The 14172-nt window shown below is 64.2% G+C and overlaps 1 protein-coding gene across 1 annotated transcript in view; it reads left to right on the top strand.

Moving 5' to 3' along the window:
* Nucleotides 1–6: 6 nt before the first annotated feature.
* PIEZO1 (piezo type mechanosensitive ion channel component 1 (Er blood group)) overlaps nucleotides 7–14172 on the top strand; it is a 53743-nt gene continuing 39577 nt past the window's right edge. The window contains exon 1 of the mRNA XM_024735583.1: nucleotides 7–143. Within this exon, the coding sequence (XP_024591351.1) occupies nucleotides 80–143 (64 nt within the window). The 5' untranslated portion in view covers nucleotides 7–79. The remainder of the gene's footprint in view (nucleotides 144–14172) is intronic.

Genomic DNA, 14172 nt, shown 5'->3' with positions numbered 1-14172 from the left:
CGGCCGCGGCTCCCCAGCGCCGCCCTTTAGTGCCGCGGCGGCCGAGCGACCCTGGGCCGGCTCCGCGGGCCCCTCGGGCATGGAGCCGCACGTGCTCGGCGCCGTCCTCTACTGGCTGCTGCTGCCCTTCGTGCTCCTGGCCGGTGAGTTGGGGAGTGCGCTGCGGGCTCTGGTCTGGGACGGGGTCTGCGTCCCCGCTCCCGGTTTCCGGCCCGACCAACCAGCGAGGCTGGCGGGGCGAGGACCGTGCGCGGGCGGGCGGGCGCGGAGATTCCCTGGGACGCGCGCGGCCCTGGGCGCCGGCATTCCAGAAGCATGAGAGCGCCGGGGGAGCGCCGGGGCCCCGTCCCAGCGCCAGGCTGGGAGGGCGGCGGCGGGGTGGTGGGCAGATGGCACCCGGGCGCCCACAGGGGCGGGCAACGAGCGACCCCCGGAGAGGGCGGCTCGTGCCTACGCCCTGGGCGCTGAGAGAAGGGACACGAGGGTAGGGGAATGTTGGCCTCTATGGGAGGGGCTGGGGCGTCGGTGAGGGGGGCACGAATCTCTTCTTCTCTTTCGTGTTAAAAACTTTTCGTGTTAAAAAAAAAAAAGCTCAAATTTTCATCACGACTTCCTGACCAATGTGGGAGAAGGCGGGCTTCCTGCCTGGAGCTGTTTAATCTGGAGCCTCCAGAGGCTCTAGCGTCGTTGTGCCCTGGGCTCGGCCCCCCTCGCTCTTCCCCTTCCCGTCCCCACCCCACAGCCGGACTAGGGCAGGCCCATGCTCTGGAAAACATGGTTGGGGTTCCTCCCTGCCGCCCTGGTGTCCTGGCTTAACTCCGCTGGGCTCTAGTGCTGCGAGAGGGGCGGGGCAGGCTGCGCCCTGGGCTGGGGGAGGGAATGCCCCGCAGAAGGCTCTGGTCTTGGTATCAGAGCTGAGGGTCCGCAACCTTGCTGCTTGCCGTGTCATCGGCGCCCCTTCCCGGAAGCTCGTAGTTGTGGCTTTCGTTGCTCCATGGCCCTCCCCCTCTGCACCCCTCCTGGCCTCCCTGTGCCCAGGGCAGAGTGTCCGAGACTCATTTCACCCTTCACACGCCAGCCCTTGGCCCTCAGCTCCCTCCGCTGGGGCTGTCTCTACTGGGTGTGAGCTGGAAAGCGGTCTGATTAAATTAATTCGCGGAAACATGGAACGGTTTGCAGTGTGAGTCTGCCTGTTGGGTGAAAATTTGTCCGACCGTGGTGGGTGTTGTTGGTGTTTTTATGCTGAAAGCCTTTCCAGAGCCTCTGAAATCGCTCCAGGTGGAATCTGCCAACTTGTTATAGGTAGGAGCGGGCTCCAGTGGGCTAGGAATGTGGGACCCAGAGCAGCCTGCCCTCGGCTCCCAGACAGACTGTGTTTTGATTTATAGCAGAGAAAGGTGGTGAGACTTGGGAAAATTTTCAGGACAGGAATCAATGAAAACCATTGAGGTGAGGGAGGAGGGTCTGAGTCAGCCTTGCACGGACAGGACAGTCCGGGATGTGCTCGGGGGAGTGCGGGGCCCGTCGGCCTTTCTCCTCGTGCCTCTGGAGGGTAGACGTTAACAGGCTAGCAGAACAGACCCAGCTGGACGTATGGCTCAGAAGCTGGTAAGCCTCTCAGAGGGGCAGGTGGGCCTCGGACGGCCCCGCAGCACACCTGCGGCCTCCTTAGGCTGTGAAGCCAGGAGGGGAATTGGGTAGGCCTGCGCGGTGGGCGCTCGCTCCTGAAGGGCGCGCCTCCCCACGTGGTGCAGTCTCCTCGTTCAGGGTCAGCAGACTTTTTCTGTGATGGGCTGGATAGTAAATATTTTCACATCACGAGCTCTTCTTCCAACCATTAAAAAATGTAAACACCACTCCTAGCTTGTGAGCTATAGCAGAACAAGTGGTGGAGCCAGGCCCAGCCCCAGGGCCAGGGTTTATTGACCCCGAGAATTAATATGTGTTCTTCGGGCTGTTGCCTGTAACCCAAATGGGTGATTTGGGCAGGGGGGAGGGTAGGTCTCTCGGTCTGTGGTTGCAGACGTGGCACTAGCTCAGGGTTCCCACCTGGGCTATATTGGAGTCACCTGAGAGCTTTCACATCCTGATTGTTTGTGCACGTGGGTCGGCTTTCCTGTAAATCTAAAACTGTCCCCCAAATGAAGTCTGTTCATTAAAACCCTGGTGCCCTGGCCGTGCCCCGCATGGATTCTGTGTCTGGGTGTGGGGCTCGGCCTTCCACATTTTTTCTTGAGCTTTGTGGGAGGGTGATGTAGAGCCGGCCAGGAGCCCTGCACAGTGACACCTGAGAGGCTGGAGGCCGGCTCTCGGGTCGGGGCGTGGGCGGCCCCTGAGGGAGCTCGCTGTGTGCTGCCGCCTCCTGAGCGCCCCGCAGTCTGTGGCGAGCTTTGGTAGAGTTGCTTAGTTCTCCGGTGTTTCCCAGTGAGTGGTCGGTGCTGGATGAGGCCGTCAGACGGTACTGGTCAGACCTGTGCCTGTGCTGGCTCAGGCAGCGGCCGCAGTGAGGGTTTGGGTCATCCTGGGGTGCCCCTTGCCTCCCCAAATCCCACCTCCACCTCGTCACAGCAGAGACTCCCCAGCCCCACACCCTGCCTCCCCGGGAAGGGTGACGGCCTTCGACGTCTCACCTGTGGTCCCTGCAGCCCTGGGGGTCAGGACCCAGAGCTGGAAGTTTCTAGAGAGACAGAACACTTTGTGATTCCCATGGAACGGGCCCCGCCCTGCGACTCTTGACCTAATGGGCCTCCCAAAAGCAGCACCGTGGCCCAAAGGCAGGTGGGTAGAAGGCAGTAACTGTATCACTGATAGGGAAACACGGGCAGGGCGGCAACATGGCTTCCGCCTGCGGGATGGATGGGGCTCCCGGCCTCACGGACATGCCTGCTGCACGCCAGTGTCGTCACCTGCGCCAGCCTGATCGTCACTGCCGTGTCACCGTTTAGAATGGGGACACTTGCTCCTTTTCATCGTGTTTTCACCATCACCGCCTTAACACCCCTGTGAGGCTGGCAGGAAGGCAGTGAGAAGACAGAGGCCTGGGACAGTGGGGCCCTGTTAGAAACCCAGGCCTGAGACTTCCCTCCCGGCCCCCTGGTGGTGACACCCCGCTAGGCTCTCAGGCTGGCGGTGAGCCTGGGGCCGTTCCTTTCCGAGGCCCCCAGAGCTGAGGATAGGTCTCGCTTTCATCTGCCACCTTGTAGGGGAGACGCGGCCTCCTGCAGCCCCTCCGAGGACTGAATAAGTCACAGGACTCAGATGCCTGGTTGACGGGACCCAAGGGCTCAGTGTGCGTGGCCAGGGAAGGGGCTGGGGTCGGCCCAGGAGCCGAGGACGGGTCATCTGTGGTCATCTTGCAGGTGGCCATCCCACCAGCAGTCAGGCCAGCGGGAAGGGTCCTGCGGGGCAGTGTTGATTGGGGGGGGCGGGGGTGACAAGCATCTCAGATCCTGTCCCTGGGGCTGCTTTCTGGGCGGTGTCTCTCCCTCCAACACTTTCGTTTCTCAAAGATGGAGAGGGAAAGGGGCCCATCTGCTCTGAGCCCAACTGCAGGGGACTGCCTTCTGTGGCAGGGCCCCTACAGGGGTCGAGGGTATCCCCTGCCCCCCCTCCGCCCCACCAGCACAGTCTTTAGGGCCCAGTGTGAGCTGCCTCCTACAGGAAGCCACTTTTTTTTTTCTAATTGCGGTACGCGGGCCTCTCACTGCTGTGGCCTCTCCCGTTGTGGAGCACAGGCTGCAGACGCGCAGGCCCAGCGGCCACGGCTCACGGGCCCAGCCGCTCCGCAGCATGTGGGATCTTCCTGGACCGGGGCACGAACCCGTGTCCCCTGCATCGGCAGGCGGGCTCTCAACCACTGCGCCACCAGGGAAGCCCAGGAAGCCACTCTTGACCACCCTGGTCCTCAGGAATCCCCTTTTCCTTAGAATTCAGTGAAGTCTTGTCTTCTTTGTTTTCTGTTTTAGAAATAGAGAGACTTGTTTTTAGATTCTTTCGTTTGTAGACTCTTTGCTCTGGTTACCAAAGCAATTTCCTTCTCCCCCGTGATGCTGACTCCAGGAGTTACAGAAGTGGGTCAGAAGTCCCCTCTGACTGCTGTGCAGCGGCTGGAGCCTGAGGCTGTCTTCAGGGGAGTCGATGCTCTGCATGGGAGCTCTGCCCCACTCCTGACCTTTGAACCCCTCTGAGTTGAGTTAAGCCTGTTTTCTGGATGAGGAACCTGGGGCTTGGGGGACTAGAACGCAGGCGAGAAAGGATGAATCTGGGGGTGAAATCCTCTCCTTCTCAGGGCAGGTGAGTCCCACACCTGCTGGCGGGGTGGGAGAACCTGGGGTGGGAGGTCTTAGGGAGGAGAGGGCGAGGCTGACCTTGCTGGAGGGGCTTGTGGGTGGCGCCAGCGTCTGTCCCGCTCTGAACCTGCCAGGCCCTCATCCCTCTGTCTGGGCCTCAGTTTCCTCCCCTGTAAACGAGACGATCAAAGCTTGAAGGCCGATCCCAGGTTTCTGATCTCTTGGTCCCTGGATGGGGCAGGGCGGGACGGTCCTGGTGGGCCGAGTGGAAGAGCTGCCCACCACCAGGTCCTGAATGTGCAGAGGTGCCCGCCGGCCACAGGCCGTTTCCAGGCGGGGAGGCGTGGTGTCCAGAGCCACCGTGTGTGACACCCGCCTGCTCAGATTCCTGTGCTCACGTGGGACGTTTCCCCAAGTTCATTCAAGCGTTCTCTCACCCAGGTCTCGTGGGACGGTGCTCCGGGTAGGCGCCTAGGTGCTGGTTCAGGGCCAGTGGCGGTGGGCGTGGGAGGGGCCGGGCCCATTCTCCTCTCTAATGGAGGCCGAGGTTTCCTTGGCTGTATAGCGAGGTGTGGGTCCCCCGCAGCTCCCGGCACCTTGGTTCTGTGAGTGCCTTTGCCGTGTTTATTCACGCTGTGCTGAGCCCAGATGGGAGAGAAACAGTGCAGACAAGTGACGCCGTACAGAACAAGGTCCAGGCTGGGCAGGGCTGGGGAGAGGTGGGCACCCAGCAGGACTCGTCTGCTGGAGGGAGAGAAGTTGTCCGCCAGGCCGGGGAGGGGGCAGGGTGGCAGATCGAAGGCTCCAGACCAGTGCAGCCCCCCAGGGTTGGACCGTCTGTGGAAGGAGGCGAACAGGTGGCCTGGTAGCTGGGGAGCTCCCATCCCCTAGTGGTGGCCAGTCGGAGGGTTGGGTTGGGGTGGAGAGGGCAGAGCAGTGCCGAGTGGACAGTCGGGGCCGGAGGGACCTGAGGCTTGACACCCCTCCCCCCGTCCCCATTTTGATTCTTTAATTTAGTGTTAATTACACAAGTAATGTATGAGTACTTGTCATAAAGCAGTGAAGTTTTGGGTCAGACGAGATTAAGTTCCTTCTTTAACCCTTTCTTCCTGTCTTCAGAAGGAAGGCCCTGGTCAGTGGCTGGGGCCCAAGGTTGCTGTGTCCCCACCTGTGAGGTTAGGTGGCTGTGGGTCTTTGGGGCCACGGCGCGCCCCCGCCCACCCCGACACGTGTGAGAGTGTTTCTTGGGGTGGCCCGGGGTCAGCAGCCTCTGCCCTGGAGAGGAGCCCGCGAGGCTGGGGCCTGGCGCTGCGGGCAGCTCTGCAGAAGCCGCTGACTGCGATGGGCATCGCCCGGCCCGGCCCAGCCGCCCGGTGCCGCCAGGGCACCCTCAGGCCGACGTGCGTGGCCCGCGCTTCCCTGCGCCGTCTCGGTCCTTTGCCGAGTGGGGCGGGTCAATTTTTCTGGTGTGTTTTAATAACATAATTATAGGGAGTATTTTTAGTTGCCTGTAACGGCCGACTGTTTACCAGGCTCCGACCTGCGCCCTGTTTTTCTCCATGAGTATATATAGATGGGCCTCTTCTCCTTCCCCGGGGCTCAGGCTAAAGAGGGAGCGTGGCCACCTCAGCTGCCTCCTGTGGTTTCCTTTGCCAGCGAACGGGCGGCTGAACCCGGCCCAGCGGCTTCCGCAGAGCGGGAGGGGTCTGGGGGCTGCTGTCCTTGAGAGCAGGTGGGGGGCCGGGGTGGACGGGGCTTCTGTCCTGGGCTCTTAACGGCTGACCACGTGGCGGGACGTGTCCCATGCAGGGAGCTGAGGCGGGAGGGACGCGCCTCTCAGGCCGTGTCCGGGCCCGGCTCCGACCCCGGCAGTGCCCAGGTGTGCTGGCCAGGCCCGTCCCCCCAGCGCTCCTCGCCTCCCCTGCCCTTCAGTGGCCTCCCGTGGATCCTCTGGGGAAAACAAGAGAACACAACTGCTATGCGCACAGGTTCCTTGGGCCTGCAGAAGCAGCCAGTGGCCCGTGATTGTGGCCCGGACTGTGGCTGGGTCTGGATGGGCACAGCAGGAACGGACACAGCCTGGCTCCCGGGCAGGGGCCTCACCGGCCTCAGGCCTGGGCCTCGGTCTCTCTCACCTCCTGGAACTGCCAGGGCCTGTGACCTGTGGCTGCCCTCAGTGACACCCCAGCCTCCCCTCGGGCCCCAGGATCCTGTCTGCCTCCAGTCCCCCTCCCTCCCTCTCTCTCTCATTCAGTTGATTTCTGATTATGGTTAAAACACCATTTGAAACAACATGTCATCATAACAGCATTAACATGAGCTTTTCAAAGGGAAACTCAACCGTCCGTGCCACTACCCCCAGCTCAGCTGTTTCGTCCTCCCCTCCCCCTCGGTGGCCAGGGATCGTAGTGACCACGGGACACGCCCAGGAGCTCTGAGGGGCTTTGTGCCACGGGTACCTGTCTCCCCTGCTGGGGGTGGGGGTTGTCCCTGGGCTGCTTCACGGAGGGGCAGGTCACCCTCACCGCCGAGGCCCCGGTCCCTGTGTGCCGGTGTGGGTCACCGGCGCTGAGTGTCCTGTCCAGCTGGCCGCCACGTGGGCACACAGCGCTGCATCGTCTACCTCAGTGTCCCCCCGTCCCCCAGACCCCTGCAGCCTCCACCCATGTCCACAAGCGTCACCCCCTGGCCTGGACGGACGGGGGCCTCGGCACACCCAGCCCCAGGCTTCTGGCTCTGCGTCCAGATGCATCCCACAGCCAAGTGGCCTTCCCGGGACATCCGAGAGCTGCCCACTGTGCCCACGGGGCCCCCCTCAGGACGAGCCTGCACTCACTTTCCGGCCTGCTGCCAGCAGCGCATTTGCTCCTGAGCCGGGGTGGGGGTGGGGGGGCGCTAGTGGCTTTTCTGTGTCACGGATGAGCACCCCGGGGGCAGAGTTCTCGCCCGTGACACTGCTGCCTCCCGGGAGCCCCGCCCCCGCTCATGTCAGTGTCTGGGGTGACCCCTGCCCCGCGGTTCCTGTGGCTGCGCCTCTTCCTCCACCAGCCTCCCACTTCCATCTGGTCTCCCAGCTCCCCGAGCTTGTCCTTGCCCCAGAACCTGCCGGCTGTCCCCCCGCCACCGCCTCCTGTGGCTGCCCTCCTCCCTCGCAGACGCTCGGTGGCTCTGCCGCCTTCTACGCGTCCCTCGCCCGGCAGACGTGTCTGGAGAACCTGCCTGTGCCAGGCCCTGCTGTAGGCTCTGGGGTCCCGACAGAGCCCCCAGGGGAGGACGGCACGGTCCATGCGCAGAGCTTTCCGCTGAGACGTCAGGCACTCAGAGTCAAGGGTCGGGCCTTACGTGTTCTGTCTGCTGGGTTGACAGGCACATCTGTCCCCCTCCCCAAGCGAGATGGAGCTGTTTCTGCCGCCCGCTCACCCCCCTCGGCCCTGACTTCCTTCCCCAGGTCAGTTTTGCCTGCACTGGGGGGGGGGTCCGTGCTCGAGGGACCACCGGGGTGTGTACTTCTGTGTCTGCTGCCTTCCGTGCCTTCCCGTCTCCGGGACGTGACGCTGTGTGTGTGCTGGTGGTTCCTTCTTTCTGGTGCTGACTAAGGTCCCCTGGATGCACTGCCACGTTTGCTTATCCGATCACCTGTTGCTCCTGGCGGGTAGGCGCGAGGCTGCTAGCCGCGTGGTGTCTCCGCGGACACACACTTGAATCTCATTCACTTCTGGCCGTGGGGTTGCTGGGTCACGGGCATCGCATGTTCCCTGCAAGGAAGCTTCGATCTGTCCTCCTGGTTGTCGTTTAGGGGACGCTCCGGGGCGCTCCACCCATGCCGCGCGTGGTGTTGGCCTCTGATTTTTGCTGGTTCGGGGCGTGCGGTGGCATCTCCCACGACCCCAGTCTTTGTTACCGTGATGCCAGTGATGTTAAGCGCCTTGGACATCTTCTCTGGCACACGTCTCTAGGACTCTTTCACCCATTAAAAAAAACTGGACTGTTTGTCTTTTTATTTCTGCCTCTGGGGGTTTGCTGTGGACTCGAGATCGTAAGCTCTTTATCAAACCTGTTCGTAGCGCACGTGGTTTTCCCTGCCTGCAGCTTACGATCCTAATTGCCTAATTTATGGTGTCCAGTTAAGAGCCAATCGTCTTCTTTATGGTGTCCAGTTAAGAGCAGGTGTTTCTTTTTTTTTTTGGCATACGCGGACCTCTCACTGTTACGGCCTCTCCCGTTGCAGAGCACAGGCTCTGGACGCGCAGGCTCAGCGGCCATGGCTCACGGGCCCAGCCGCTCCGCGGCATGTGGGATCTTCCCGGACCAGGGCACGAACCCGCGTCCCCTGCATCGGCAGGCAGACTCTCAACCACTGCGCCACCAAGGAAGCCCGAGCAGGTGTTTTTGATTCAAAGTCCTGTGAGCTCGGATGCTTCTGGCTGGGACGTCCTCTCCCGTGCCCCCGAGCTGGTGGCTGTGACCAGGTGCCTGGCTCATGGGGTCTCTGAGTGTTTTCTGTTGGGTGGGCCGCTCCGCTCTCTGGGCTGGGCCTTCCCACTTCCTCCCTGCCCTGCCCGTCCCATCCCATCCTGTCCCATCCCAGCCCTCCCCTTCCCTCCTCTGCTGTCTGCCCAGCCCTCTGCCCGCTCTCAGCTCTCCTCTGGGGCCTCTGTCCCACTGTCTGCAGGCTCTTGTCCTGGTGTCACTCCTGCGGTGGGACCGTCACTCTGCCCTTCCACGCGGCCCCCCCTGGGCCGCCTGTTGAATGAAGCGGGTTCCTTTCGGCCTCTGCAGAGACGGTCCCAGTCTCCAGACCGCCGTTGCTGTGGTTCCCAGGGACGCAGTGACCATCTCTGTGCTCGCCTGCTCTCCCTTCTGAGTGTGCCCCTCAGCATAAGCTCCCCGGAGTCAGACCCCGAATCCCAGGACGGGACAGACTCGCTGTCGGACGCACACCTGGTGCTTTAGCAAATGCAGCCTCACCCGAGTGGGCACAGCCAGGCCCCGGCGTGTAGCGTCCTGTGTGATGCTCCCGGGAGGCCTGTGCGGTCTCCCCGGTAGACGCGCCGCCTGCGGTCCTTGGGGCCTGTCCGCGTCCAGTCCAGCTCCCTCCTCTCTCCTGCGGCCGGCTCAGCTTAGCACACGCTCTGTGCTCACCCAGCTCGACAGACACACGCTTGGCCCATGTCTCCGCTCCGCGCGGGAGGCACCCGCCTGGGTCCTCTCCACCCTTGCTGGCGGGGTGGTGCCTCTTTTGCCCCTCAGCCCTCGTTTCCTTGTCACTGTCACTGCAGCTTGGCCACTGCCCGGTCCTGGGGGTGGGAAGTGGACAGAGGCAGAGTCTGTGACAAGCGGGCACTGCCTGAGGCCCCGCGGGTGCCGAGCCCTGCCTGTGACACCCCCTTCCCGCCGCAGGAACGTCCCACACCTTATCAGCAGGTGCACGCCGTCCCAGCTGGGGAGTGATGGCCAGGCTGGGCCCTAATCTCTGGAGGTCAGGAGCGGGGTGACACAGGGACAGTGGCCTGAGGCTCCACGACGGCCCAGGAATGGCACCGAGGGGCCCGTCGGGAGGGCAGCCTTGCCCTGTGACCCCGGTGGGGTCCTCTCCTGCCCCTGAATCCTTGTCCTGGCAAAGGGGCAGATCATGTGACCCCAGGAGGATGGGATTAGCATTGAAGCAGCGCTGGCACGTTGTGTGGCCTGGCAGCAGCTCCCCTCGGGGTCCTGGACGCTGGGGATGGCAGTGGGCTCTGGGTCCTATGTCCCTGTGTCCCCCTCAGGAAGCCGGGGCTGCCGGGCACCGGATGGCCAGGACCTCCTCTTCCCCTGGAGGCAGCCCCGTTGGGCCTTCCGCCACTGCCCCATCTGACTCTAGCCCTCTTAGGATCTGGGGACTCCGGGGTGGCCTTCCTTCCCGTCCTGTCCCCGGGTTGCAGGTGGCATGGCCATGCAGGCAGGGAGGGAGCCTGTGATCTGCTCGCCAGGCGGCTCCCCTCCCACCTCACCCTCCACCCTCCACCTGTCCACCTTTCTTCTTGGAGCGAGGCCCCTCGTTCCCCTCCCCATCGCCTCCCTTGCCCCACAGACTGGGTGGGCCACCACCCTGGGAGGGCTGTGCTGTGCCCCTGTCCGCCCCCCTGCTTGGGAGAGCGAGGGACGAAGGGCTGGAGGCCGAGAGTGGCTTGCAGGGGTGGGCAGGGGGGCACCCTCTTCTGAGGGCCCACGCGGAGTTGAGCCCAGCTGGGAGGAGACCCCTGGCCCTCGAGGGCCAGAGCGGGCCTGAGGCAGATGGAGGGGTAACCTTCCAGAGGAAGCTGCAGGAAGCTTCTGGGCTCACCGGCTCCATCGCATTCCAGAGCCTGAGACACTTCCAGGCATCCCGGAGCGGGGCCCGCTTGTGTCTTCCGGAGGCATTGGAGGCCTGCAGGGGGCTGGGGGGTGCTGAGGACTTTGAGAGGAAGGGGCCACGAGGGCAGGGGTGGGGGCAGGGGTGACCTACGGACGTGGCGGTAGCTGCCAAGGGTCACCCCGCAGAGCCAGAGGAGGCGGCTGGGCACTGGGGCCACCGGAGGCGAGAGGAGCTGGAGGCCCTCCTCCCGGCTCTCTCCTCGGCCTGTCTGCAGGTGGGCGGGGGGCCTCTTGGTGTGAGTGCGGCTGCCAGGGGCTCGGCTCCGCCGGTTGTTTGTAACTTGTGGCCGGTTTCCTCGCTGCGCTGTGTCCTCTCTGGTGGCTCCCGCTGTGACTGGGCCACAGGAGCCCAGGTGGCTTTCCTAGTCTCCAGGCCATAGGGCACATCACGGCTTCCTCCTTTGCCACAGGGCAGGGGGTCCAGGGTTCCCGTCCCTTCTTCCCTGTTCTGAACACAGACCTAGGACAGCAGCCCCTGGAGACACGAGATGCTGGACCCCAGGTAGTGGGGCTGTCATGCCAGCGGCCGTGCTTGGAATCCAGCCTCCTGCCAGGATGGTTCCGGGGCTTCGGGGTGTTTATAAATGGGAATTTGGACATCGTCACCCCCTGTGTCACGTCCGTGCATCCTTGTCCTGCTTGGTACTGTTCTATGCACGGGCAGAGAGTGGGGGGCCCACTGGGGCTGCCCTGGGACCTCAGGTGTTTTCTGCCCCGTCCTGAGCACTGTCCCTGGGCTGCTCCAAGGTGCAGCTGTGTCGGGATCCAGGCTCCAGTGTGTATGGCCGCTGTGTGCCCAGCACCTGCCGGGCTGTGAAAGTCTTCAGGACCTGTGGTTTGAGGCCACACGCTGGGCCGGCAGGTGTCCTTGGAGCAGAGCAGTGGGATGGGAAATCTCCCAGGCCAAGCCTCTGTCACGTTTCCTCTCCCGGCATCGAGCTGGGCCTCCTGGCTCTGCTGCTGGGCCTCCTGGGGAAAGTGACTCAGCCTCTCTCAGCCTTGGACTCTTCACCTTTAGGAGGGGGACACACACTGTGCAGGGAGGCCGTCCGGAGCAGAGGCTGCTACTACCCCAGGCGCCCAGCACCAGCAGCCGCCCTTCCATCCCGGGGGCCTCTCTGCCCCCCACTTGTCTTAATCTCTAGTTGTGAGATTAGCACCTGTCCTGCTTGGCCTCGTGGCCCTTGGGGTGACCCTCCAGGTGATGTGGGTGGAAATACTTTGTAAAGTGGCCCTGAGTGTGAGGCGGCCGTGCTGCTGCCACACCCCTGGGCGCATCTCGAGAAGCCTGGCCACCCAGCACGTTAATCAAGGCACCCTAAAGCCCTGGGACACGGTGGTGGCTTCACCGGGGGGGAATCTGGGGCAGAGACGTTCAGTGGCTTGGTAACGTCGAGAGCTGAGGGGGGCGCGGCAGGGTGAGGACACCTTGCCCAGGTGAGCACAGTGGATGGACCCTGCCAGGTCTGGCTGAGTCATGGCGGCTGGGCGCTCCCGCAGGACAGCAGCGCCGCATGGCCCACCCTGAGCTGTTGGTAGGAAGGGAGTGGTGGGGCAGATGCGCGGCCTGGGGCCCTGGGGCATTGGCCGTTTCCTGGTGCCCCCCTGCCCCCCGCCCAAGGAGTCCTGTCTGACTCGGCCCGGCCTCTGAGGCCGTGGCACAGAGAATCGCAACCCAGAGAAGCCGAGCCAGTTCCAGGCCCCACGCTGGAAAGCACAGGAACCAGGAGCCAGCTGGGCCGTGACCCGTCCAGGGAGGGTGGGCGTGTGGTTGGCATCAGGGCACAGAGGGACGGGATGCTCTGGGCGTCAGGTTCCTGCTGGGGCTCCCGCGGGATCCGTGACAGAGTGTGAGGGTGGAATCGTGTGTGTGGCGGTCAGAAGGGCCCCCAGCCAGGGGGCGTGTCTGCAGGGGGGCGCATCCCTGGCCTCGGGAGCCCCTCCGGGTAGAGGGACACTCTGGCGGGGCGCGGGGAGCCGGTTTCTGTGGGCCTGCTGGACGAGGCGCGAGAACCCTGCGGCCTGTCCGTGTGTAGCGGGGACGCCTGGGGGCCTCCTCCCCTGAGGTGACCAGAGCCTGCACGTTCCCAGAGGCTCAGCCCTGACCCTTGGGAGCAGCGGTGGGAGGTGTGCTGAGGTCTGGTTCTGGTCCCAGGGCCCCTGGGCTGTGGGCAGGTGGCCTCGGGCTGAGCACAGGCCGGGCCTCAGGTGGGTGACCACAGGCTCTCCCTGTCGCTGGAGAATGCTCAGCTGTGGAGTACCCTCGAGCCAGCCGCTGAGTGTACGGGCTTGGTGTCCCTGCTTCACGGGGCGGGGGCAGTCGGGGGACAGAGGCCCCCGGAGGGCGTGCAGAGCCTGAGGCCTGCGGCCACAGGCTGCCGGGCCCAGGAACGCGTCCTCTCGGTTCGGGGCGTCCCTGGTACTTTGTGACCTGCCCGTTGTGGACGGCAGCCCCGAGGTGACAGCTGCCCCCGTGCTGATGGCCGAGGCCTTCTGGGAGCTGGGCCGACTGAGACTGGGGGCGGTGGACGGGAGCTGGCCGGGAGGGAGGGCACCGGCTCCGCCTCGAGCCTCGTGGGGGCCTGTTTGTCGTGTCGCTCGGGACCCCCGCGGACGTATGCCGCTTGCTTTGCTGTCAGGAATTGGATTGGTTTTCCAGAAACGCCGGATGTGGTGGGCGAGAGGCAGTGTTTGCCGCCCCTCTTTTTCCAGGAACTGAACGTATGGCTTCGGCCGGGCCTGCCCCATCCCCACCTGCCCGCGCTCTCTGCTCTTAAGTGGCTGCCCCTCCTCTCGTCTGGGGAGCTGACCCCACCACCAGGGGCCAGTGGGCACACTCGGCCGCGTGGTCTGGGAACCGGACGGGTGGGGGCCATACCTCGAGGGTCGCTCTGGGCCTGCGATGCTGGACTGAGCCTGGGTGATGGCGTGGCCTTGGCCCCTCCCCCGGCAGCACGGACCCTCAGGGGCTCGAGCCTCCATCTGGAGGGTCCATCGCCCGCAGGAGGTGGTAGAGAGCTAGGCCGGGGCCGAGGGGCAGGCCTGCTGTGCGCGGGGAGGGGTGTGAGCCTCGCGGCTAGTTTAGGGAAGAGTCCGGTGGTGCCGGAGCCGTGGGCACGGCCGGGGGTCCCGTTAGGGAGCGTGGGTTTGTTCCGCGGGTGACAGAGCTGAGCTCCATCCCTAGAGGACCATTGGAGGAAGCTGTTGCTTCTTGGCTGCAGGGGAGAGGCTGCCCCGTGGTGAAAGGCCCGGCTCCGTCTCTCGCTGGCTGAGTGGCCTTGGCTGGTGGCCTGCGGGGACCTCCCTCCCCCAGCACAGTCCCTGCTCCGTGGGCCGACAGCTCCGAACTACTAGCCTAGGCAGGGCGGTTGGGTCTGTCCTGGCGCCCTGGCTGAGAGCTGATGGCGTTGCACTGGCGGGATCTGAGAGCGGCGAGTGGAGGCGGGCAGGGTACCGGCAACACGGATTCCCCCTGCCCCAGCCCCTT

This window comes from Neophocaena asiaeorientalis, unplaced genomic scaffold (genome assembly GCF_003031525.2).
Source record: "Neophocaena asiaeorientalis asiaeorientalis breed wild unplaced genomic scaffold, Neophocaena_asiaeorientalis_V1.1 scaffold40, whole genome shotgun sequence".
Taxonomy (NCBI): Eukaryota; Metazoa; Chordata; class Mammalia; order Artiodactyla; family Phocoenidae; genus Neophocaena; species Neophocaena asiaeorientalis.
This window is presented reverse-complemented; position numbering and strand designations above follow the sequence as displayed.